Source organism: Pezoporus flaviventris, unplaced genomic scaffold (assembly GCF_033815535.1).
Source record: "Pezoporus flaviventris isolate CSIRO_AGI_PZ_B2104156 unplaced genomic scaffold, CSIRO_AGI_Pfla_v1 ptg000015l, whole genome shotgun sequence".
NCBI lineage: Eukaryota > Metazoa > Chordata > Aves > Psittaciformes > Psittacidae > Pezoporus > Pezoporus flaviventris.
In genome coordinates this window covers 8,775,343-8,799,309 of record NW_026892563.1, presented here as the reverse complement: position 1 = coordinate 8,799,309, position 23,967 = coordinate 8,775,343, and the positions used below count along the sequence as shown (strand labels likewise).

The 23,967-nt window shown below is 40.9% G+C and overlaps 1 protein-coding gene across 1 annotated transcript; it reads left to right on the top strand.

Annotated features, from left to right (window-relative positions):
• Positions 1 to 770: 770 nt before the first annotated feature.
• TMEM47 (transmembrane protein 47) lies at positions 771 to 23,967 on the top strand. Its single transcript, XM_061453363.1, has 3 exons — positions 771 to 1,166; positions 14,904 to 15,044; positions 22,710 to 23,967. Exons 1-3 carry the CDS (start codon positions 941 to 943, stop codon positions 22,886 to 22,888), a joined length of 546 nt encoding a protein of 181 aa, XP_061309347.1. The 5' UTR covers positions 771 to 940; the 3' UTR covers positions 22,889 to 23,967.

Below are 23,967 nucleotides of genomic sequence, written 5' to 3'. Positions count from 1 at the left end.
AATGAAACTCAGGCAAAGTAGTTATTATTTTGGGATCTTTATTTTGGGATCAGAGCAGAAGCACCACTGACAGGAGAAGGAAGCGGGAACTGCAAGCCCGTCCAGCGCACCAACAGTGAAACGCTGAATTATTTGTTAAACCTCCCAGTAACAACTTGTGATTTAAAGGTCACTTCAGAAAAGGAACCAAGGTCAGGCACCGCTAATCCCGCATCCGAGGCGGCCTTCCGTTTCTCCCGCTTTCTCGTTTCTCCCAGTAACGCCGCGTTACGACGGCAGCGGGTGGGAACCGGATTGCTCGGCCCCGCTGCCCTTCCGCTACAGCCCGGCCCGGCCCTGCGGGACACTCTCCGCTTCCACTCGTGACGCCGGGCCATCCGCGCTATCCCAGGTCCACTGGGAAGACCGGGGTGCCCCGATCCGTACGGTGCGACCGGGGGCTGCCGCTCGGGGGCGGCGGGGCGGGGCAGCAAGTTCCCCAAACTTTGCCCCTGCGGAGCGGACGCGGACTCGCACCCGACACCGTTTCTAGCTCCGGCCCCTCTCCCGACCCCCGCACGCGGCGTGACGACTCCCCCAACCCTTTCCCGGCGGAGCTCGGGCCGGGCCCCGCCGCGGTCGCCGCCCGATAGGGGCGGGAACGGGGAGGAGCGCGTCGGGCCGGGCCGGGCCGGGCTGGAGCGGGCGGTGCCAGAGGGGCTAGGGGGAGCTCTGCACCTGATACACCGAGGAGGGATCGCGGCGAAGGAAGGAGGGAGGCAGCGAGCGACGTTGCCCGGTGCCTGCGAAGGCCTGTCCTCGCCGTTAGACAGCGCTGGTTTCACTGCTTTTCTCTCCTCCCACCCCTTCGGCGCGGAGCTGGGCTTTCGCTCTTGCTCCCCTCGGGGCTGGCGGCAGCGCGTCCTCCTTCTCCTCCTCGTCCGTGTTCCCCACGGGCCCTATGGCTTCGTCCGGCAGCGGCATGGAGGAGGTGCGCGTCTCGGTGCTGACCCCGCTGAAGCTCGTTGGGCTAGTGTGCATCTTCCTGGCGCTGTGCCTGGACCTGGGAGCCGTGCTGAGCCCCGCCTGGGTGACGGCGGATCACCAATACTACCTGTCCCTCTGGGAGTCCTGCCGCAAGCCCGGCAACTTGGACAGCTGGCTCTGCGAGTCGACGCTGCACAGCGGTGAGATACGGCTGCCCCGGATCTGCCCCGGCATCCCCGCGCTCCTCTCCCCTCCGCCGGCGGCATCACGACCGCGCATCCCATCTCCTGCCCCGTCCCTCCGTCCGCCCTCTTACCTCGGTGGCCTCCTGCTCCTCCTGGTCTACACCCAGAGCACTGAGGCCGATACCCCCCACACCCCCCGTGCCCTGGCGGCCCCTCCAGCATACCCCGAGCCATCTCCGTCACCCTTGTACCCCCGGGACTGGGTCCCAGCCCCTTCAGGGGGCCAGACTGACCGCTCCCTTCCACCCTCCACTGGACCAGAGCAGTGCCCGCGGCCCTGCTCCGCCACCTTCCTGCTGCCCCGCCGGACTTCCCGCGTCGTCCGCTGCCGCCCCTGCTCCCCGCCCTACTCCCTGCACTGACAGCCGCTGGGGAAGGTCCCTGGCACCTTTGTCCTCCCGACCTCTGCAGCCTTCCCCATCCCGACCTGCTTCGTCCATTCCGATCCTACTCCCGGTACCGGTGCTTCCCCCCTCCCCGCCCCGGGCTGCGCGGCCCCGATTCCACACCTCCATGCTCGCAAGTTGGGGCGCGGGCTGCGGCAGTCCCTGTGAGCGGCGGGAGCTGGGGGAACCGCGGCTCCGTCCTCGGCTCGTCCCTCCGCCCGCGGGATGGGCAGCGGTGAAGGGGAGGCGTGAGGTTGGATGCTGTGAGCGGCAGGGTTGGCTGGTGCCGTGTCTGCCCTTTGCCCTGTCCCCCTCAGGAAAGAGCTCGAGTTTGCGCTAGTTTTGATTGTCTTTCCGTGTTGTAGTTGTACCCATACAGTGAGAAGCTATATGAGAAGGGAGATCAAGTATTTTATAATCCCCCGTACCCCGAAATCACTAATCTTGGAAAGTTGGGGCTTCCTGAGGCAAACACGATTGTTATTTTGTCCAGAGCGAGCACGCCTGGAGTCTGGCTCCCTACATCCATCCCCCTGGGTTGTGCTTGTGTGTGTCTTTTCTGGCAGGTACTGATCTTTTCCCTGGCCTTTCATACTCTTTGCCTGTTTGTCACACTACCCGTTTTGATTTCTTATTGCTCATTTGTTCTTAAGCTTTCTAGGATTTTGGTCATCGATTATTCTGTCCTTTTTTTTTTCTTTTTTTTTTTTTAAATGTCATTTCACTGTTGCTCGGCGTACTTAAAAAAACGGTTGTGAATGATATAAACAAGCTGCCTGTTGAATATTTTTCAGTAAATTGTTTTGTAGTGCCATGATTGTTTTGGTTTACATGGGTTGTTTTATTTACTTTATGCCTGATAGTAACTTTGGAGTCCCAGTAGAAACAAAGACCAATGAAACCAGCCTCTTCCTCTCCACCCCCTTCCCCTTTTCATCCCCATCCACGTCCTCCCTACACGCACGCTGGCGTTGCTAACTCATCCATTTGGATCACTGTGCTCTCCGGTGGGTAAATCATACAGGGACAAGATGTTGGGGGGGGGGGGGGGGGGGAGCGGGGAAGCAAGGGGCTTACTGTGTATTCTGGATACTTTCCTTTTTCCTCGCTTCTCTGAAATCTTTGTGTAGGTTCTGGGAAATAACCGATCTCTGCTTGAGTAGGAATTGCACAGGTTCCTTTGCTGCTGTGCTCTTGTTTTGTTTTTTTTTTTTCCCTCCTGTCATTGTGTGGAGTAATATTTGAGGGTTTGAATTTGTTTGGGGTTTTGTTCCAAATCACATAATGCCAAAAGAAATTGTAAAGAAATGTCATTTTCAATCAGTTACCAGGGTATCTAGACAAACTTCACAGAGCTTTCTTTTCCTTCCCCAGTATAAGTGGAAATTTATGTAGGAATGTCAGCTTCTGCATGTCTCCTTAGCAACGTGAATCCTTTGTCCCTTCTCCGTGTCTTCTGAAATAGTATCCCCTTGATTGAAGAAAGACTTTTCAGATGGCTTGAATGAGAACCTGCTTCAAATCCTGCCCCCCTTCCCAGTTTTGCACACACTTTATTGGGTTCCCCCATCAATCCGTCTGCCTGCCACACATGCATATGTACACACACACACAAGTGAGACATTAAGACAGTGGAACAGCTTATGGAACAGCATAAAAGGACACTAATCTCTTTTGTTGCTTTATTGGTCACCTGTCTTTTATGGGAAGCTGGAAGATGAATGGGTGAGGATGGATACGAATGAAATGTAGTTTTGTTACATGTCATGTGTTGAAAATGTGTTCACTCCTGGTGCTTCTTTTGTCCTGTACAAAAATTCCTGCCTGTCCAGTTTTATTCAAGTTCCTTGTATGAGCTTTACTCATTTTCCTCAGATACTTTCCAGTCTGATCAGGCCAGGTTTCACAAGCTACTGGGAAAGAAGCGAATTGTTGTTTTATTTGAGGTGACTGGAATAAACCTTTCACTTTCCTTATGTTTGGCACACAGTGCTGCACTCTGAGGAGACCTGGAACATGAGAAACTGTACTGTTCTCGCTTTGCCTTTTGCTAGTGTGTTAAAATATCCATTAAAGTCAGTAGGAGGGCTCCCAGTAAGTTCACCAAGTTGGACTGTGCTCATCTTTTAAGGCCATTTTTGTGCTTGCCTTAATATTTTAAGTGCACTTTCCTCCTACATTGAGAATCTAGCAAGCAGTATATTTTGGAGGTAGTGGAGAGCTCCCACAGGGAAAGCTCTTTAGCTTGATACCTCTGCAAAGAGCTTTGTAGCTAGCTAGCTGTGAAAAGCAGTAGTACACACAGGAAAAAGGCATCTTCACCCTTGGTTTTAAAGAGATTTACTTCATCATCCCTTGAAGGAGAGCACCTCAAGTGGCACCATCAAGGGCAAGCTCACACTAGAAGCTGTTAAAGCATGTTCAAGGTTTAATTAAAAACTTTTATTGTAATTAGATTTAGGACCCCTGACTGCTATCTAAAGGGCAATGTAGTGATGGAGAGAAGGAGCTGTACAGACCATGATTACATTGGCTGCTATAGCAGGAAATAATACCTTGTTTTTTCCTTGAGTGTTGCTAGTGCTTGGAGTATGTGTGTGTGCATTCATTCATTCATTCATTCACTGTTTTGAGAGCCTTTTTTATAGCTTGCAAGCAATCCCTTGCTCTCATATACTACTGGTAAAGTTGTGCAAGTACTTCATAATAGTGGTGGTTCAAGTATGTAAAATAGTTAATTTTTTAGAAATCTGAATATTATAAAATATTTTATCTTAATTTGCTTTTGTTATTTTTGGGTCTTTAGGGTGTAGGTAAATCATCTGTTCAATTCTTTCCTGTAATTTCAGAAAGGTATTCTTGCATATCCCTTGTCTCTCTTCCCTTGATGAAATTAAAATATTCTCACTAATAGCAACATAAGGAGGAGCTGAAAAAACTGAAACTTACAGGGTTTGGAGTGTTCCTTTGGTGTCTTTGAAGGAAATACTTTTTTTTTTGACCTTATTTGAAGTGGATTATGTCTAATTTGTGATGGTTCACTTATGGATTTATTAAGAGTTAAGAATTATGTATGAATATTTATTTCTATCACAGCATCTGCCTAAAATTAAGTGCATCTTATGTACAACTGTCTGGTGCATCTGTACCTGTGGACACAGTTGTCATCTCGCTGCAGAATTAATTGCAGTAAATTTGAATTTGTGCAATAGACTGCAGCCATTATAGTTCACATAATGTTATAGCCTCATAAGCAAAGATATACAAATATAGAATCATAGAATCGTTAGGGTTGGAAAGGACCTTAAGGTCATCTAGTTTCAACCCCCCCTGCCGTGGGCAGGGACATCTTACACTAAATCATATCACCCAAGGCCTTGTCCAACCTGCCCTTGAACACTGCCAGGGATGGAGCATTCACAACCTCCCTGGGCAACCCATTCCAGTGCCTCACCAAATATGATGTGAAAGACATAAATTATTCCATAGAATATGATTTATAGGCAAACATTGTGTATTTTGTCTTTAGTACACATATTTGCTGTTCATAGAAAATAATGACTCCTTTGCAGCATTTCAGTTTATTGTGAAAATAGCTTACATAAGTTTGAATGGTTTTCATTCCAATTAGTTGTATTCATTCTGCTGGACAGGGATATGTGACTTTGTAACTTAACAACCTGTATATCTGTTTATGGAACATTCAGGGTTTTTTTAAGATTATTATACTCTCTACGAACTGTCCATCAATGTTTGAAAAACAAAACATTCTTAAGGAAATACATGCATCAGGGTGTCTGGACATGTTTAAACTTAGTGGTTAGCAAACCACTAAGCTGAACTTACAACATAGTGCAGTAGAACAACTTGTGTCTGGTTTTACACGTATAATTGTGTTATAATTTGTTCTTAAAAAAAAAAAAAGGCATCAGAGGCTGTTCATTCAGTAGCACTCGAAGGGGTTTAACCTTAATTATACATTAGATGCAGATATGTGAATTGACATGGCTCAGTAGTCTTGGATGGTATCTGCTTGGTTTGAATTTAAGTTGTTCCAGGGGAAAATTGCTAGCTCAAAAGCAGCTTCCTCATTAGAAAATCTGGACCATTGCTCAGCGTTGATGTTGACACATATTTGTAAAAGGCTCAGCAAGCCTGATAGTTCGCTATAAAATAACAACGTAATTTCACTAAGTCTGAAGAAAGTGGTTCATGCAATGTAAGGAGAAATTAATAAAACATTCCTTCTGGTTTTGAAAGCTGTAGTCTGTCATTTTGCATATTACTCTCTTTAATAATCATCCCCGATGCTTCATCTGAAGGTGGATATGAAATCAAAAGCCATATGACTTCAAACTCGGTATCTAAGACCCTGAGAAAGATGATCTAACTTTGAAGTTGAGTGTGACTTGGAGACTGGCCTGGCTTTTCATGGGGAACTGGACTAGAAAGACCTCTGGAGGTTCTTCCCAACCTAAATTACTTTGTGATTCTGTGATGACTGATACTCTGTTTATGCCCAATGTCTACCTGATTCCTTCAGTGTATTCAGAATGCCTTGAATTTGTTGACTACCCCTCACAGTAGCCCTAGATAAAATGTGTTTAGATGTGCTCCCTCTTTTACAAATGGAGCAGTTATTTTAGCCTCAGACTTCCCAAGCGCTGTGGGAGCAGCAGATCTGGAAGTCCTGTTTAGTAGTCTGGACTTTGCAGTGTGATGGAGGCTACCATTTCATCCACTGTTCTCCAATTAGCTAAGAGACATGGTTACAGCACATTTGAGTGTAATACATGAAGTTTGTATGTGTTTATTTGGTCAGGTCAAGAGCACCACACGTCATCAGTGATAATACTGAAAAAAAACAAACCTAACCCCATAAAAACAAACAACAGAAAAAAGACTTCTAGCTTTAATGGGTTATTGTAACTGCTGTGTTCATTGCAATTTTAAAATCAGTAATGTATCCTGTTGCTTTAAGTCTTGTGTATTATATAAAGAAGTTTTGCACCAGTAAGTTAAAAGATGTTCCTTGTGTTAGCAATAAGATAGTGGTTTAAATATTTGATGAGATTTTATATTTAGAATCACGTAGAGAGTAACCTTGTCTCTGCTACTGATTTATGGCCAAAGATGACCACATAAGATTCAAGGTAGAAAGCAGGAGACGGGATAAAGTGTATACAGTTATATTGCTTCAATTGCTTCATGTGTTTTTACTTGTTCCAATTCTGTAATATAAAGGCCATAGATTTGATGGGAAGTACTCCTGGCACTATTTTAAATGCTAATTATTTTTTGCAAGGAACAATCGTATGAGGTATGAAAATTGCAAAAGATTGCCAATTTGCTTGAAGAACATCAGTAACTGTAGGAAATAATCGCATTCCTGCTCCAACCTGAAGTGTACTTCTTCAGATTACTAAAATGTAGTAATATATATAGAAGAGGTCAAAAAAGGTGACATAATTCTGAGATTTCCAGGTTTTTGTGAGGTTCTTGGAGTTGTAGATATGTGAATTTTTTTTAATTGAATGAATGAATATCCAATAATTAAAATGGCATAGTAGTGAGCTAATCTTAGAAGAATGCTGTGTATCCAATGGAAGAAATGCCTGAGTACATGCTGTACTATTCTGTGAATGAATTATAGATTACATGGTTCTCTGTAATACTGTGCTTGTCTTGAAGTCCTCTGTTGGCAAAATGATGTGCAAGGCATGCTGCTTTTAAATAATAAAGATTTATATAATGGTACCAATTAACTCTTTATTTGAGGATGAATTGCATTTAAAGGACTTTTTACTACATGATTTTAGAAATAAAGGCAGGCCATGGCTCGAAGAGTAGGTATACAACGTGCCCCATTTTCCCTCCAAGTGTATAAATTTTATATAAATAAGGCATCTAAGGTTTAATCTTCAGGAGGGATGCATGTCAGTGGGCAGATGAGTAAGCACCTGCTATGTTTCAGGTTGCTCATACATCTGTAACACTCCCCCAGGCATTAGACTGTCTTCTTGTCTTGCAAAATCCATCTCCTTTGCTTACCATATTTTTATTGCTTTTGTTCAGTCGGATCTTCTGTACAGATGGGAGATAAACTTGCTGCAGTGTCAAAGTACACAGGAAGTTTGAGTCCAGCAGTCTCAGGGCCACACATAGTCTGATGAACATGGCAGCTATAAAAGAGACATCAAGCAGGTGATGTGTAGTTTTTTTGCAGAGACCACCCTGAGAAACTGAGAGCATTTCTGCTTTCTGTGCTGTTCACTTCTCTGGGAGCTAAGCTATGTCCTGCATGCTCAGTGGCATCTTTGGGTGGGAAGCAGGAGAGGTCCTCTTGCCATTGAAAGGTGAGCAGAGACTGCCTAATTATTCCCCTGACTTAGCAAGCACCCCCTTCCCAGGCTGAGGAGGTTAGGTAGTAGAGCACTTAACTGCCCAGAGCATCCTGCCATCAGGGTGTTACCTTCCCTGGAACAGATCCAGCCTCTTCTCCTCTGGTGGAGGTTTTCTTTCTGTGGAGAAAAGGAAAGCCATAGGAGGAACCCAAGCAAGAGGGACTCTATAGCTGGCTGTTTTTTCCCACAAAGGTGAGAGAGCCCTGAGTTTGGACTGACTTACAGTAGCGCTCAGCTTTTTTTGTGTGTCAGTGCATGAACAGCCCCATGAAGTTAGAACGGACCAGTTATGTAAGGGGTGCTTCAAGACTCAGATTTGGATTCCCTTGTACCTATTTTTTCACAGATCTCATAGATCTCATGCCTCTGTTTTTCCATCTTGAGTCTAGTAGGCTGAAAAGGAGAGCAGTTTCAGTCTATCCTAGCAGTTAAGAAATTATTCTGGGAAATGGGAGCAGAGGTTTGAGTCTGGAGCTGGGAAGCAAAGACCTTGCAGTTTCTGAGAAGTCCTCTAGCTCCAGTATGTTGCTTCCAAGGAGGAGCTGTGTGCCTTTCCTCCTTCATTAGTCAGCTGTGGTCATTAGCATTCTGCATCTTGGCAACACACGGGTGTACCTGGGTTTGCACCCGTTAGCTGTTTCTTGGACACATCTCTGTGCTTGTTCACCTTTTCTTTGACTGGCTGTAAGTAACTGTCCATGCGTTGTCAGGATCACTAAATCATCCTGCAAAGTGTCTTGTACAGTAAGTGGAAAGTGACTGATGCCTTATATGGAGCCTCTGAATAATCCACAGCAGGGAATTAGGGATTTTGGTACCCAGCATAAAGTGCTCAAATTTCTGTCTGGGAGTTGTCAAAATTCTGGTGAATTTGAGCTATGAAACAGCCTCGCTCTTAAGCCCACTTGCTTTGTTCAAGACCTGGGTTATAAGGGCTTTGTCCCATGTGCTGCTGTGTGTGGATGAAGAGTGATTTCTTAGGGACTAGCTCAGTACATAAATCTGGTGAAGAAGCAGAAAATAGTTTTGTGTCTTCCATGAACAGCTTCTTTTTAACCTATCTGTGACCTCATGTAGTTATTTTGTGTGTTCAAATTCATGGCTTTCAGAAGAATGCTTTGGGGTAGAGTGAGTTCTGTCTTAAGGAAATTATGCATTCAGCCACAGCTGGCTGGTTCCCATAGCTCTGGCAGTGCTTTTTAAGTGTCTGAGTGACTTGAGGATCCACTTTAGAAAAATCCTATTCTCTATCCAAAAATGTATGTCTGTGCGGCAGCTAGTGGTAATAAGCATACTATTCAAACTGACAACATGCAGGCAATATTTAGTGTTATTTTTGTATAAGGGCTCACTGTAGAAAACTGGCTAGAGCAACTTACTGGATGTTTGGTACGGATTCTGCCAGAAAGCACTTCTTGCTGCCGTGTGCAGAAGCACATGCTACGGAGTCTCAAAGGCTCTTGTCATGCTAGCTGTACAGGAGTGGAGGAGTATGCACTGAGTAATTTAGGGACACTGGGCTTCACAGCTTTAGCCTATATCTCCATTGTCCAGAGCAGAATCCATCTGTGCAGCTCCTTAAAACCCATCATTTTGGCTCAGATGAGGTTCCAAAGGACTGACTTTTCTGTGTAGTGGTATATGAGAACTTAATGGCTACTGCAGTCCTCGCTTTACCTCAGTATATTCACTGAGTTCAGTAGAGCTTAGTTTTCCGCAGAAGTCTGTGCATCTGATCGTGCTGAAGAAAGAGGATAACTTACTGATTGTATGACAAATGTGCTTTCAGAAACTAGATGCTACTTTTGTGGTTTTATGTAATCACGCACTTTCTAAACTTTTGTTGACTATTTGATGACTAAGTTGATGGGTGTTTATAAACTTAGTAATAGTTTTGAATATGAAGCAATTAGGAGTATCTCTAGCTATCTTATTTATCTTAGTTGATTGTTATGACATTCAGTGGGTTATATTTAATTTCTTATGCGTGGGTGCCTCAACTTTCTATGCTGTACTTGACACGTTCTTTCAAATTCATTATTCTTGAATTTAAATGCTATAATTTCTAAGAATATTTATTGGCTGAGGGCAGGTACATGATAAGTGGAGGCTTTGCAATGAATCAGAAAAACTTAACTAAGAGTGTATTGTGTTTTGTTACTTACCAAGGTTTTGTTTTGTGCTAGAAGAAGCTTAGTCATTGCCTTCATCATGTAACAGCTGCATGCATTTTCTCACTTCAGCCTCTATGAGGAGAGGACTTCGTGGAGAATCATTTTATGAAACAAAGGAATACTTGATTAGTTTCCCAAGAGATTAATTCCGTTCACTTGCATTACCTGAAAGGTCCCTATACACAAATGTTTCACATATTCTCCAGTATTTTTTAATGTCCATTATTTCTTTTACTGTAGAGTACCACATATACGAAATAGGTAATTTTGGGGGGAACTCACTGAAAACATGAATTCTATGACAATGCTAGACTTTTGCATTACTCTTTCTTGTGTTAAAAAAAAACTAGTTATTAAAATAAACATTTCAGAACTTTGGGATGTTTTCTCCTTCTGTTATGGCTTTTCCTGATTTTATCCTAGTACAGAAGTATTTTGCCTAAGAGAGCAGATAGAGCTGGTCTTAATTAAAAATGAATATACAGCTTAAAGCCTTAGGTCATTTCATTTGGGGCGAAGAAGGGAGGAGGGTCACACGTTTCAATGTGCAATTAACCCTATGCTTCCATATCATTAAGAAACAGGCAGAATTTCCAAAGAGCAATCAGACCAAGCTGTCCTTACAAAAAGGCACTGACTTACTTATCTATGAGAAATTAACTGAAAAGAAACAATATCATCATGGTTTGTGGTCTGCTTTTTTCACCAAAGATGGTAATTCTAATAAATTTTACACCATATATGATTTGAAAATGTGTTAAGTACCTAGGTTCATGTTTATATTTATTTCCAAATATTGAAATCCACATCCCTAAACTAACAGGCAGATTGTTACAATGACACTATCATCACTGTCAGAATAGCAGTATATATTTCCCATGGTTATAGACATGGTGATGCTTCTTGTGTGGTACAAAAACATGTTTGGATTTTCAGACCTAGAAATATTATACAATAAGTGAGACTTTCCTTAAGAAATCTGTCTCAAGTTGCTTAACAATTGTCAAAAATGCATTCGAGTTGTTTGGATGGGATAGGTGGCATCATCAGTGTAATTCTTAACATATTGCTGGAATGACAGAACGCTGAAAAAAACTAAAGTTATGCTTTCTGTTGACTCTACAGTTATAAATCAACATAGCAACTTAATTTGCGTGTAGATGAAATGACAGTGATTTTTAAAATCTAAAACTTTATATGGTGGGAGTTCTTAACACAAGAAGTGCTATTTAACGTTTTTTTTAGTGGATGTGTAGTGTAAATAAACTGTAGCAATGTACAGTGAAAAGTACTGACATGCATCCCTAAAGTGTACCCAAATTATGTTTTGAATCCAGGAAACTAATAATTATTGTTTATAAGGTCCTGTTTTGCTCATGTTTATGCATGTTTCTATCTCTGTGAGAACAAGCAGTCTCACCAAACTGCTGAGCCTCCTGAACTGAGTATAGTATCTTACTTGCAAGATTGGTGCATGCCTAGAAATGGTGCAAGTGTATTATGGATACTCTAAAGTAGGTTTATGATGTTTATGTTCTGTGTACCAGTAACATAATGTAACAGAGCAATCTGCTGTACCAGTTTTGATGCTGTGTGTTATAAGTCATTCCTGGGTAGTCGGAGGAACATTATAGATTTTTACTGTGGAAAACTGCACTTGCTCTGTGTGGTTATATTGTTAGAATTATAGAATAGTTAGGGTTGGAAAGGACCTTAAGATCATCTAATTCCAACCCCCCTACCATGGCCTCACACTAAACCATGTCACCCAATACTCTGTCCAACCTGGCCTTGAACACTGCCAGGGATGGAGCATTCACAGCTACCCTGGGCAACCCATTCCAGTGCCTCACCACCCTTACAGTAAAGAACTTCTTCCTTATATCCAATCTAAACTTCCCCTGTTTAAGTTTGAACCCATTGCCTCTTGTCCTGTTACTACTGTCCGTAATGAATAGTCCCTCTCCAGCATCCCTATAGCCCCTCTTCAGATACTGGAAGGCTGCTAGGTAGGTATCTAACAGAGTGTTTTTCTTTTCAGGGTTACTGATTCAGTTGTCTTTTGATGTTTCCTTTCTTTCATATAAAGTCTACTGGCCTGGAGTTTTTCCTCAAAAAATTGCTGTTAAGTAGAAGGCTCATGCAGAAGATACTGCTTCCTTAGTCCAACATAAGCTTTAGTCACCAGATCAAATGACTTCCAGAATTGAAAGTTAAGGTTTTTGTAAGATGACAAGGAGACTTATACATGCAGTTTCCATGGTAGGCAATAAGGGAAAATTCAGTCCAGTATGCTTTGTGCACTAGCATCTTACCGTCGTGATATTCTTTAACCAGAATCCCTCTTGGCTGCAGCTCAAGGCAAAGGCTGGTAGTATTGTATGCTCCTGTGAATGGAGGCTGGAGCCAAAATAGAGAGGCAGTTCCAGACATTGCAGCTCAGAGCACAGCATTCAATACCTGATCCTCAGCTAGTAGTGAGGAACATTAAGAGCCTTGGTTTTGTCCTACTGTCAACATCACTGAGTAGGTTCTCTTACTCAAGAAATTAATTTTGTTTAAGTCGGTTCTTTTTTAGTTGGGAGTGTAGGTGTCTCCCAACACTCATTTGTCCTTTTCCCTCCCACATCAGTACTATAGTGAGGTAGTTTGTTTATTTTTTAACCTTTCCAAAACCCATAGATGTGTGTCCTGAAAGCAAAACTATATTCTGACCTCGTGCTTATATCATTTTTACCTTAGTTATTTTCATTTTTTGGTGGTCTTACCAATGTGGTGGTTTTGGAAAGCAGTAGGATACTCAGCTTTTTTCCATTTAGCTGCTACTCCGGTGCTGCACACCTTCTGTTTGTCTTAGACTTTGGCGTCTGATCAATGTGAAGATAACATTTAATATTTTATTATTTATAATGGCTTCCAAAAATCTTAGTTTCTGAGTTTTCCTGTCTGGCATTTTAATTCGTTTCATCAATTTGGTACGGCTTTTAACTTCTGGGCCAATATGGATTTATGAGTCTAGTCTTTGTATCTATGTAATTTTCTAGTTCAAGGATGCCTCTCTTATTGTTCCAGAGCAGTCCATTCTGTTCATTTATTTCTGCATTTTATATCTGTAATGCACTCAGATATTGGAAGAATACTTTCTAAATCATCAGTGCACTAACCACTTGGTGTTTCTGAAGGATCATGTCAACATTAAAAACCACTTTTCATAACACTCCTATCCATAACTAAAATCACATTTTTATATCAATAATAGTAAAGCAGTTAGGGGACACAGCAGACTGGTGTTAGAGATTACATTGGTGATGGTAGAAGAACAAGAGATTGTTCCCAGCTTTGGATTTTTGGAGTAAAATAGCTTGGATGGTTGAGTACTTTTGTAAGTATTAGTAAACAACGTCTGGATGTCTAAAAAGAATGAAAATAAACATGTACTTGCACAAAGCCGCCTTTAAATTAACTATCTTTTTGAGCAATGCTTTTATAGCTTTTCTGTTCACTTTCTTCTTTAATCTCCATCCTTTTTCATATAGTATATGAAGGCTCTTTGGTGATAATAGCTGCCAGCCTTCCATTCCCAAGCCCGACAGCTGCACTGTTGGTATCTTCAGCAGATTAGATCCTGCTTGAAACTGGATGTACTGTTTTTTAAAATACTGACTTTTGCCCTTTTCCGAAAGAGGATGTGGATTTTTGTCGTTCTTCTTTTAGTAACCTCAATATCTCTAAATTTATTTTGGAAGTAATTAATCTCTTCTTGGAACTGTTGTCATGCATTTGGACATTTTATCCTGAATATTGTATGAGTGCTAGTATGTTCAAAGTAATGCGAGATGCATTGGATCCATAGGTCCTTTTCCCAAAAGCAGATCTTAGATCATCTTCCTTGTACTAATAAATAGGAGTGATCTGATTGTTTTTCTTGATGACTGTTATTGGAGGGAGAAAAGATCTTACTTAGCCTTCAGCAGAGAGGCAGCACAAAGCCCATGCCTTTCTAAAATCCTACGGAATTTCTTGAGTTAGATCATCAGCTTGCAAATGGATTTTTCATTTATGTGATGTAAGACTGCAAGGGTGTTGTTTATAACTGCATTCATTATGTATCAAAATAATTAGAAAATACACTGGGCCAAATTCAGAAGCTGATTTTGGGGAAAGAAAAGAAAAACTGGCACTTAAGGATAACTGATGTTTTAAAATGGAGTTCAGATTTAACTCACTACATCTAATGTTTGTTAACTAAACATCTTCCTACACCTTAGTCTTGTTAGTCATATTATGTGGCTTCCCAAGTACCAAGTGTGTATAATGAGCCTTCCTATGCCATCCTAATCAGCTCAAGTAGAGGTTTGACTTTTACTGTTCTATGTGAGAAGGTTACTGCAGACTGGGGGCCAGCTAATTGTGACCCGGCTTCAATTTCTCATTCTAAATTGGACAAAAACCAGGGAACCAAATTATTCAGTCTTACTGGAGCCAAAATCCTAAAGAAGCCTTAGAAAAAGTGGGGGAGGTTGTAGCATTCTGCTCCTGAGTTGCATCTATTGTATAAAGGTGTTTCACTAATTAGGAGAAAAGAAATCTGAAGCACAGTTGTTTGTTTATTCGAGCCTTGATGCAGCCTTTTGTGTTCCTCATATTCTGTTTCTGTCTGACCTATGGACTTGTTTTACTGAAACTGCATTATTATTGTTTTCCTCTCTCTGTTTTTTTTCCCCCTAGACTGGCAGATAGCTACTCTTGCTTTGCTGCTGGGTGGTGCTGCCATTATTCTCATAGCTTTCCTGGTTGGGTTGATCTCTATCTGCGTGGGATCTCGGAGGCGGTTCTACAGACCAGTTGCAGTCATGCTCTTTGCTGCAGGTAAGCAGATTACTGGCAACGTGATGAGAGCAGCTTCGCTTTGATGAAGGAAGCCATGGCCTTGTTCTGCATACAAATTCAGAGGCATTTGGTTTATTTTTGTTAACTCCAGTGAGGTTTTTCAGGATACCAGTTCTGCACAGAATTAATCATTTTGCAGTTGCACTGATATTAGTTCATAAGAAATTATTTATTTGTGTTATATTTATTACTTTGTGAAGTACATGCAGCAGGGGATATAAAGGATAAATCTCAAAGTACCATTTTTAATCTGTGACTTTGTGCTTCTTGATGGCCCCATTTTTATTCTTCACACAAAGCCATTTCTATTATTTTAATGTTCTTCCTTTTATAATTTTAAAATGGGAAAACTAATTCCCAGATGTGAGCTCTTGAAGCCCTATGTGTGAAAATAAATAGGGTTATGTTGTAAAGTGTTTATGTATGCCCCTGTGCAATGAGGAATTAATTTCACTGTGTCAGCTTGCTTCCTTAGTTATTAATTTAACAGGCTGTCATAGTGTAGTCCCTGATTCATTTTAAAAAACATGAAAATGGAACAGTTTATATAAACTATCACAAAATCTTAAGGGAGACCTATAAATGTGAACTGTCTGTAAGACTGTTCCAGTGAGGTGTAATTACAATATCAAATCATCTCCTTTTATACATGCTGGTGTTTTGGGGCTTGGTCAGCACGGATGTTTTCTTTCTCCTGAGATTCTCCAAGCATAGTTTGCCTTCATCCTGCCACTCATATCTGCATTGGAGCCAGAAGTTTAAGCCCCTTCTGTTAGCCCATAATGAAGAGGATGACAGAACCTAGTCTTTTGGATGTATTATAAAAAGCCACTTGCAAAAATACAGAAAGATAAGAGAGCAGATTTTGCAGGGTATTCGGGAATGAAACGAAGCTTCGAGGAAGGCTCCTGCTGCCCCCTGCTGATAACGTTACCTTGGCTGAGCCACAGTGCTTCAACATGGACTTTTATTTGCTCTAGATAAGTTATATTTCATTTGCTTTTAGGAAAAGAATGTAACCTAGGATCAGATTTCCTGAGTGGAAATAGTATCTTTTTGTTCTATGTGTCACTTTGCTTGCTTGGTGGAAGGAATAAAGGAGCTAGTGCCATTATTTTAAAATTTAGTATTAATTCTGAGTTTACAAAGCACATTGGCCAGTTAACTTTGAAGGGAGTGGGACTGTTGAATTTCTGTAGTGTTTTTTTTGTTTGGCTTTTGAATTCATTTCTCATAATACTGTGTAGTAACTTAGCAATTATTCAGCCATACACTGCCTCTCTTGCCATGTTTCTCATTTAGTATATGGTTAAGTTTGTACTAAAAAAAAAAAAAAGAAAAACTCTCCCCAAGAAAAAAATTCCCCAGATCCCACTGTTTATGTTAAAGGTTAATCTCTTCTCCTCTACACAAAATTAGTTCTAGTCTTTACTACAAAAGGTTGGGGGTAGAGGGGATTAATGCTTACTTGCATCATAAAGGAAAATACATTGCTGCTTTAGCTTATGAATGGTGTTCACCTCTTTCCTTTGCCTGTGCGCATGTGTTGTGTGCATACATGTTTTAAATAGCTATGACCCGAAGCATATAAGAAGAGAGATGATGAGGCCAAGACAGCCTGCTCCATTCTACTTTGTTATCTGGAAGATGTGAGGAGAATCCTTTTGGGATTTGACACTGAAATTGTTACTGTCATTTCCTACAGATTTTATCTTTGATGTCAGCTATATTTAGATGTGAATATGGACTGATGTATCTTCAAAGAGTCATGAAGAGAATCCCCTACTGAAGAGAGGAAGGTTAAGATTGCAGCACAGTAGAGTTTGTGCAACTGTCCATGGATTCAAACCTTCACCTGGATTTCACAGAAGATCTTTGAGGATATACCCTGCCCTGACCTGTGGGTCCACTTAGAAGACCAAGTGTTCTGTATGACTCTAGTTAGGAGTCTGCCAGCTGCCTCTGGAAGAAGGACACGGGATGAATTGCCCAGAGACATTTAATGGTCTTTGTGGGTTTCAGGTAGAAAACATCACTGTATAGGAGAAGAGACAAAATATAAAAGTATTTTCCAGGCACTTTAGAATCCAAACAGTTGGCTTCAGGCATTTTTTCTTCTAGCTTTGATTTTTTTAACTTTTTTTTCCGTCTCAGCTTCAGGTTTCAGTTAGCGACTCTGTAGGTGAGGAAAAAGATTGACTGGAGTGGAAGAGATGAGAAAGCAAAGGGACAAAAAAGAAATTCAACCTAGATACTGAGAATAAGCTATCAAGAGCTCAACAGACATGAATGTGTTTAAAATACACACTGTCAGCTCTGTGTAATGAAGAGAGAACAGGAATAACTCAGCTAATGGAAAAATACGGAGCATACAGAGCAGCAGTTGCGGGACACTTGCGTGGAGCCACCTTATACAGCTCTTCCCAGCTTTTTTTTGCCTAGTAGAGGTCACTAGCTTATGTACTTGCTGGAGTATCTTGGTGATTATGAACCAAACTGGCCCTGAAAGCATCTGCGAAGTACAAGTTCATAACTTGACAGTGGAGGAGTCTCACGATACAGTTACCAAACAAAAGAGTGCCAACCAAGTCTTAATTTAAGGATAGAAAGGGGAAGTTTAGTTGTTGAAAGTCCGTAAAAGCAAACAAAAAAAGGTATTGAAAAGATATTTTTTTTTGCCTTCTGGGTCTATATTTTAACAGTTTTAACAATGTTTGTAAGAATAACCTGTTGAAGTTAGTAAGTTTTGAGACATTTCCCAGGATGTTTTTTACATGTAAACTAGGGAAGCAGTGTCTAAGTGAAAGTATTGTAGGTGAGACAGTTAAAAAAGGACAACAATTAATATTTGGAGAATATTTAGAGGATGTATCTTTTTCTTCTGACAGAGAGTTAGAGCACAGTCTGGCTGGATTGCTTCCTGAGTTCTGTTTTGATAGTGATGCGGAAGATAGAATAAAAGTCTACTTGTCAAATTTTACAATGTAAGTAGAAAAAAATGCAGATACATTAGAGGACAGAATTTGATTCTGAGAAATTGATGGAATGGTCTGAAAAAGTCGGACTGTAGTACAAGTGGCTACAGGGTGGCAAAAAGTGTCATAGCATCAAAGAAATATTGATAGGAAAGAGAATTTGTAGGTCATGAGTGCCAACCTTCTTGTTGAGGCAGGACAGTCACTAACATTGGGTCAATCAGCTGCAGCTTTGTCTGGACCACTCTGGAAGAGCTCCAAGGGTGAAGATTCCACAACTTCTCCAAGCATGTTGTCCTATGCCATGTTACCCACCTTATGATACATTTCTTAATGTCCATCCTGAATGTCTGAAACTCAGATTTGCGTCCATTGCCATTATCTTGGGTTGCCATTATTTCAGGTGCCATTACCTTTGGTCACTACAAAGAGTGTTGTTTGGTTGAGTTTTTTTCTATCATTGTTGCAGCTACATTTTCAGGTAGCTGTAGGCTGGTTTGAAATTACTCTCTATCTGCCTCTTCATGAGTCTAAATAAACCTAGCTCTCTCATCGTCTTCACAAGAATAGTGTGCTACAGGATTCTGGTTATCTTGGCAGCCCTCTGGACCCTTGTCCTTTGGTTGGTGAAGCCATGTTCCCTTGTGATGGCCACTTTGTTTTGCATCTGCTTGGAGGTGGACTCCAAGATGATGTACACCATAATGACTCCAGGGATTGAGTTGAGGTTGACCATCTTATAATTCTGTGGATTTTTCACTTCTAGCCTTTGCAAAGATGGTCACAACATTAACCATTTCCCAGTCATCTGCATATTTCCTGATCACTGTGATTTTTCGTAGATGATAGAGGGCTCATGATGACGTTAGCCAGCTCTTTCATTACCCTTGGCTTGATCCCATCTGTTCCCATCGATACGGATGCTACTCCTAAGTAGTTCTTGCACTGCTGATCTGCTGACACCCTCCCAAACCTTGTCACTTTCACTTAGAGATCTTGGAGAAGGTGTCTCAATGCATTATCTGTTGCTAGACTGGCTTTCCTGTCTATCATTGTATAAATATGTTTGCTGAACTTCATTTTGCAACTAATGCACCTGTGGAAATTCTTCCTTATTACCCTTTTTCCGTTTCCTGGCTTAATGTGAGCTCCAGATGGGCTTCAGCCTTCCTGAGTTTGTATCTAAGTATCAAAACAGTATTTTTATACTCCTGTCATCATCTGTCCTTCATTGAGAAGCTCTTTGTTGCCTCCTGCTGAAATGCCTGGTCATCTGTGTAGTGGAATAGCCTGTGCTTGAGCTAGCAGTATTTTAAAAATCAGCACTGACCTCCTTTCTCTTCATGCTGCTTCCCAATTAATTGCACAGGTTGTATTAAATACAAACAACTTCTTAGAGAGCAGTTGCATGTGTGTTTATCTTTGAAACTTCAACACTCATTGGTTATTAATGAAGTGCCTTACCCATATGAATGAACAGGAGGAATCGCATAGGGAGCAGAAATACTAGGAGCGCCACCATTTTCGCAAATACAGACCAGTTAGAAAGGGCACAGCATAAGTTTCTTTTTGGCAGCAAAACTGTTTTAGTCAAACATTTGAAGAAAAAACCCAAGATGACTGAAATTAAATGTTGCTAGTTTTAAAGCATTTGTTATGATTTCTGGTTGTTTAATATGGTAAGTATATATAATTACATGCATTTAATGTAAATGGAATAAAACTAGTATTTCTGTTCCTGTGCAGTTGTCTTGTAAGCATCATAATGCTAGTCATGAAAATTGATCTAAGCTTGAAGGAAATAGTCTGGTTTGAGATGACTGGTGTTTTTCGAATAGCATTTTGAAGTGGATTTTTTTTAAGATTTCTTTTGCAGCCTTTTTTTCTATGTGAAAAGACTAGTACTTCTGAAGAAAGGTATTCGGCACACTTCCCATAAGCAGGTCAACATAACGTGGAGTGTCTTTAAATTCATCAGAAACAGATCAGTAGTTGTGAGCATTGTTTTTAACGTCTTTTGGGGCCATACTGGTCATTTTTCATAACTTCACTAACTTGTTTCTAGCCTACGCAGTTTTCTTCCCACTCATTCTAAAGGGAGAAACAGTGACAGGAGGCAAAAATAGTGCAGAGTGATAAAAGTGTTGTGCAGCGTGGCTGTCTCCACTGGCCAGTTGCTGCCAGCGCTTTGAGTTTTACAATAGTGTAGCTGGACAGTAGCACAAAAGCAAGAACCCTCACTATAAAAATGTCTAAAATACCTGTCATGGGTGTTGCTGCTTTGGCAACTTTTGTATTACAAGATAATCACTTTTTTGTTTTTGTTGCCACAAGTCCAGTCTGTAGATTAAAATTCAGTGTACTTCATATTTTAGATTGAGGGAAGGTGGAGAGCTTCCTTGGTTGTCCCTTGACACAGACACACACAGAGAAGCGTCTGTATTGATTCAGCAGAGTTGTTGCATGTTAAGGAAGCCACTGAAAAACCTGTCAGTTTTTATTCATCTTAGGAAATCCTTTTTGACTTTGAATGGTCTTAAGGATGTGCCTGAAAGCTGAACATATGTTCGGGTGGTTTGAAGTATAATGATGTTCTCTTTATGCAAAAGTGGAATACATAATCTTTTCATAAGAGTGGGTGCTTCCTCTAGTTATAACCTGTCAAAATTTTTCCAGTGTTGCACAGTGTATTGTAAGCTGGGAGAAAAAAATTATATTGAAATGGAATAACACAGAATAACACTTCAATAACTTCAGGATTAAAAAAATCCTGTGGATTTTTGTATCCACATCAAAAAATCCATTACCATTATTCAGATTGTCAGTCTCAGGTAAGAGTCCCAAGACTAGTCTGTAAGCTAAGGACAGGGGGGAGTTTCCAATGAATGTTTTATAGTGTTATGGCAAAATGTGCAATGAACACTGGAAACCATCTCCCTGTACCAGTCCTATCCAGAGGATAGGTAAGCGTTAGTCTTCAGGGCTAATGAAAGGTGCCAGTTTGACAACACTAAAGTGTACGTGTGGGAACAAAATGGCAATGACAGATTTTGAGTGTGTGGAATGTTCAAGCAGGAGGAGAATAAAATTATTTCGTTTTCCTGTATTTTCTCAGTGTGATTTCAGGACTTCTGTAGTCCAGAGTAGTCTTCGTCTCTGTTATCTACTGGCCTTTTGTGTTGGCGCTGGCTTTGAAACAATTCTCTAAACAGTGTTTGTTCTTCTTACAATACCTAATTAACTGTACAGAATGACCTTGCCAATGTTAAAAAAAAAAAAAAGTAGCTATGATGGCATTACACTGTATACCGTTGAACTTTCATCAGAGTGTATCTCTCTCAGGCTTGCAAATGCTTATGCATGTGCTTAACTGTGTGGATGTGCCCAGCCTGCTTGTAATCGGTGGGCTGGGGTAGTTTGCAAGAGGCAGTCACGGACTGGAGTCTTGAAAAATTGCTAGCGTTACATGTTGGAGGGAAGCGCTGTCATAAGGCCATATTGTGTATTTGAGGGGCAAAAAGGATGTTTTGTATGTTCCTGTGATATTTAGTCTTGTGGGAAGCAGAATTAGGGGCATGAGGATTTGCTACATCATGTGGCTTGTTCTTGTCTTCAAGTATAATTTTCCCCTGCTTACCATAGAAACTGTTGTCCCAATTTTCTGTTGAGTGTGCCTGAATTTAAAAGGGAATGTGTGCCGATGAAACTAAAATCTTGTGAAAATTTGGGGGATTCATCTGTGTATTTTCCTTTGCAGATTACTGTATGGGGGTGGGTTTAGTGGTTTGAGTGTTGGTTGGGGTTTTTTTTGTTTTTTTGTGGGTTGTTTCTTGGTTTTTTTTGGTAGCACAGCATTTAACAGGTTTCCTGAATTCCAGTGCAGATGTGTGGATCAGGCTGCATGAGATCTGGCACTCTCAGAAACAGTGCTGTAGAAATAACTATTTTTAAGCTTTTTACTGCCTTGCATTTGATCTGTTTTATTAGCTTTTTTTCTTTTATTTTTTCCTCACAAAGCTCTTCTAAGAAGAAGCACTTCCAAGTTCATTATACAAGGCAATGTTTTGCCAGTAGGAAGTCTCGTGACTGATCAAACTGTATAGATCCCTTGGTGTTCTAACAATAGCATTAATTCTGATTACAGTATGCAGTAATGCATGTGAAATATGTAATTCAGTAAGTCTCTACTGAGCACAAATATGTATAATATGCATTGCCTGCTACAATGAATTATTTCTAGGCTAAGTAAATTATTTTATTCTGAGCTATATTTCTCAATAGTCATTTATTCTTGATTCTCATTTTGACTTACTTATAGCTATAGAACAAATGATCTTAGTTTTGTTGTTATGGAAGGAATAATGACTGCAAACTAAAACACTAAGAGACAGAAAAGAACTGGGGAAAGATTGGTTTCATTGTTTATTTTGTGGATATCTGACAGGTCATTGTTAACACCATACTGAATGTTTTCATCAAAGAGGGAATGTCGAAACTGCTGTGTTCTTTGTGAATGAAATGAAGGTGATATTTTTTACCAAACAGAGCAGTACTTACAAGCTTAACATGCACCAAGAGCATTTAAAATATGAGTTTCAGTTATGTAATGTTTATTTTATGGAAACTAATAGAAGGCTTCTTGTGACATTTGTTTTTTTTTCTCTTTCAGTTGTTCTTCAGGTGTGCAGCTTAGTCCTTTACCCAATCAAGTTCATCGAAACAGTCAGCTTGAAAATATACCATGAGTTCAACTGGGGCTATGGCCTGGCTTGGGGTGCAACTATATTTTCATTTGGGGGTGCCATTCTTTATTGCCTGAACCCTAAGAACTATGAAGACTATTACTAGAATCATTTAATGAAAGAAAAATAACAAAAGGATTACCCCATATTTTCTAACTCACAGTTTTTTTAGAACTCTTGTGGAGCACCAGTCTGCTCAGTTGATACAGTAGCCTTTGCCTTTTGGGTGTGAACATTGTAACCAGCTTTTACAACCATTTAAAAGAACTGCAAACACTAGGATTGCTGATCTTATATAGGCAGATGCTGCAAGCTGCTGATATATAAGCTTCATTTTTCTGACAACAAGCAAAAGGATCTACGTTTCAGCTATCATTGTGGAAAAACTAGTTGGAATGAGAATGCAATGCCAGCATCTGCTATTGCCTTCAGGAGAGCAGCTGATATAAGCTCCATTTAGAAGTTTCCCTGTATCATAGAGGAGTCAGATGTCTGATAAGCAGGCAATGGCGTCTTGTACAATAGGCTGTGTTGGCCCCTTGTTACATGCTCAACAAAGCTCTTAAGGAATTAGTTGCAAGTGACTGTGGTGAGGGCAATGAATGTAACTGGTTAATGACTTGTCTAATATCTGCATTCAGCGGTCTTCTGGGAGAAGAATAAAAAAAAATCCCAAACCCAAAACAAACAAGCCACCAACCTCACAGGATTTCATGAATTGGTAATTGAGATCACTATGCCAGCTGTAGCAGATTGTTGAAGGGAGTCCAAACCTGGAGACATGTGTTTCTGACTGTGTAATCAGAAGTCTCAGCTCTGAGTATTTTGCTGGAAAGGTGGAGAAAGGGGGGAGTAGAAAAAAGACCTCATCTGTCCCTGAGGTGTCTAAAGTGTATGAATGAGTTGTAGTTGTCCTAAGTACCTGTGTAACTTTCAAATGCTGTCATGAAAAGAATGCACATGGAACGAGTTCAATTATATTTTTGAAAGATACTCGTTAGTATAAATATATATAATACAAATATAAATGCAGAGGGAAAGAGATGATTAGTCTTAAAGTTGTAGCATGAGCTGTGATGCAATGGTTAAAATACTAACTTTATGCACATTCTTGAAAGTCTTGGATTGGTACCCTCAATTTTGGTTGGTGTTACAAAATAAACATAAAATGGTTTGTCTTATGTA

Bases quoted from the DNA above. Each gene is read 5' to 3' on its own strand.
- TMEM47 (XM_061453363.1), top strand. From the start codon at position 941: ATGGCTTCGTCCGGCAGCGGCATGGAGGAGGTGCGCGTCTCGGTGCTG. The intron at 1,167-14,903 runs GTGAGATACGGC...TTTTCCCCCTAG, and splicing joins CGAGTCGACGCTGCACAGCG to ACTGGCAGATAGCTACTCTT. The intron at 15,045-22,709 runs GTAAGCAGATTA...TTTCTCTTTCAG, and splicing joins AGTCATGCTCTTTGCTGCAG to TTGTTCTTCAGGTGTGCAGC.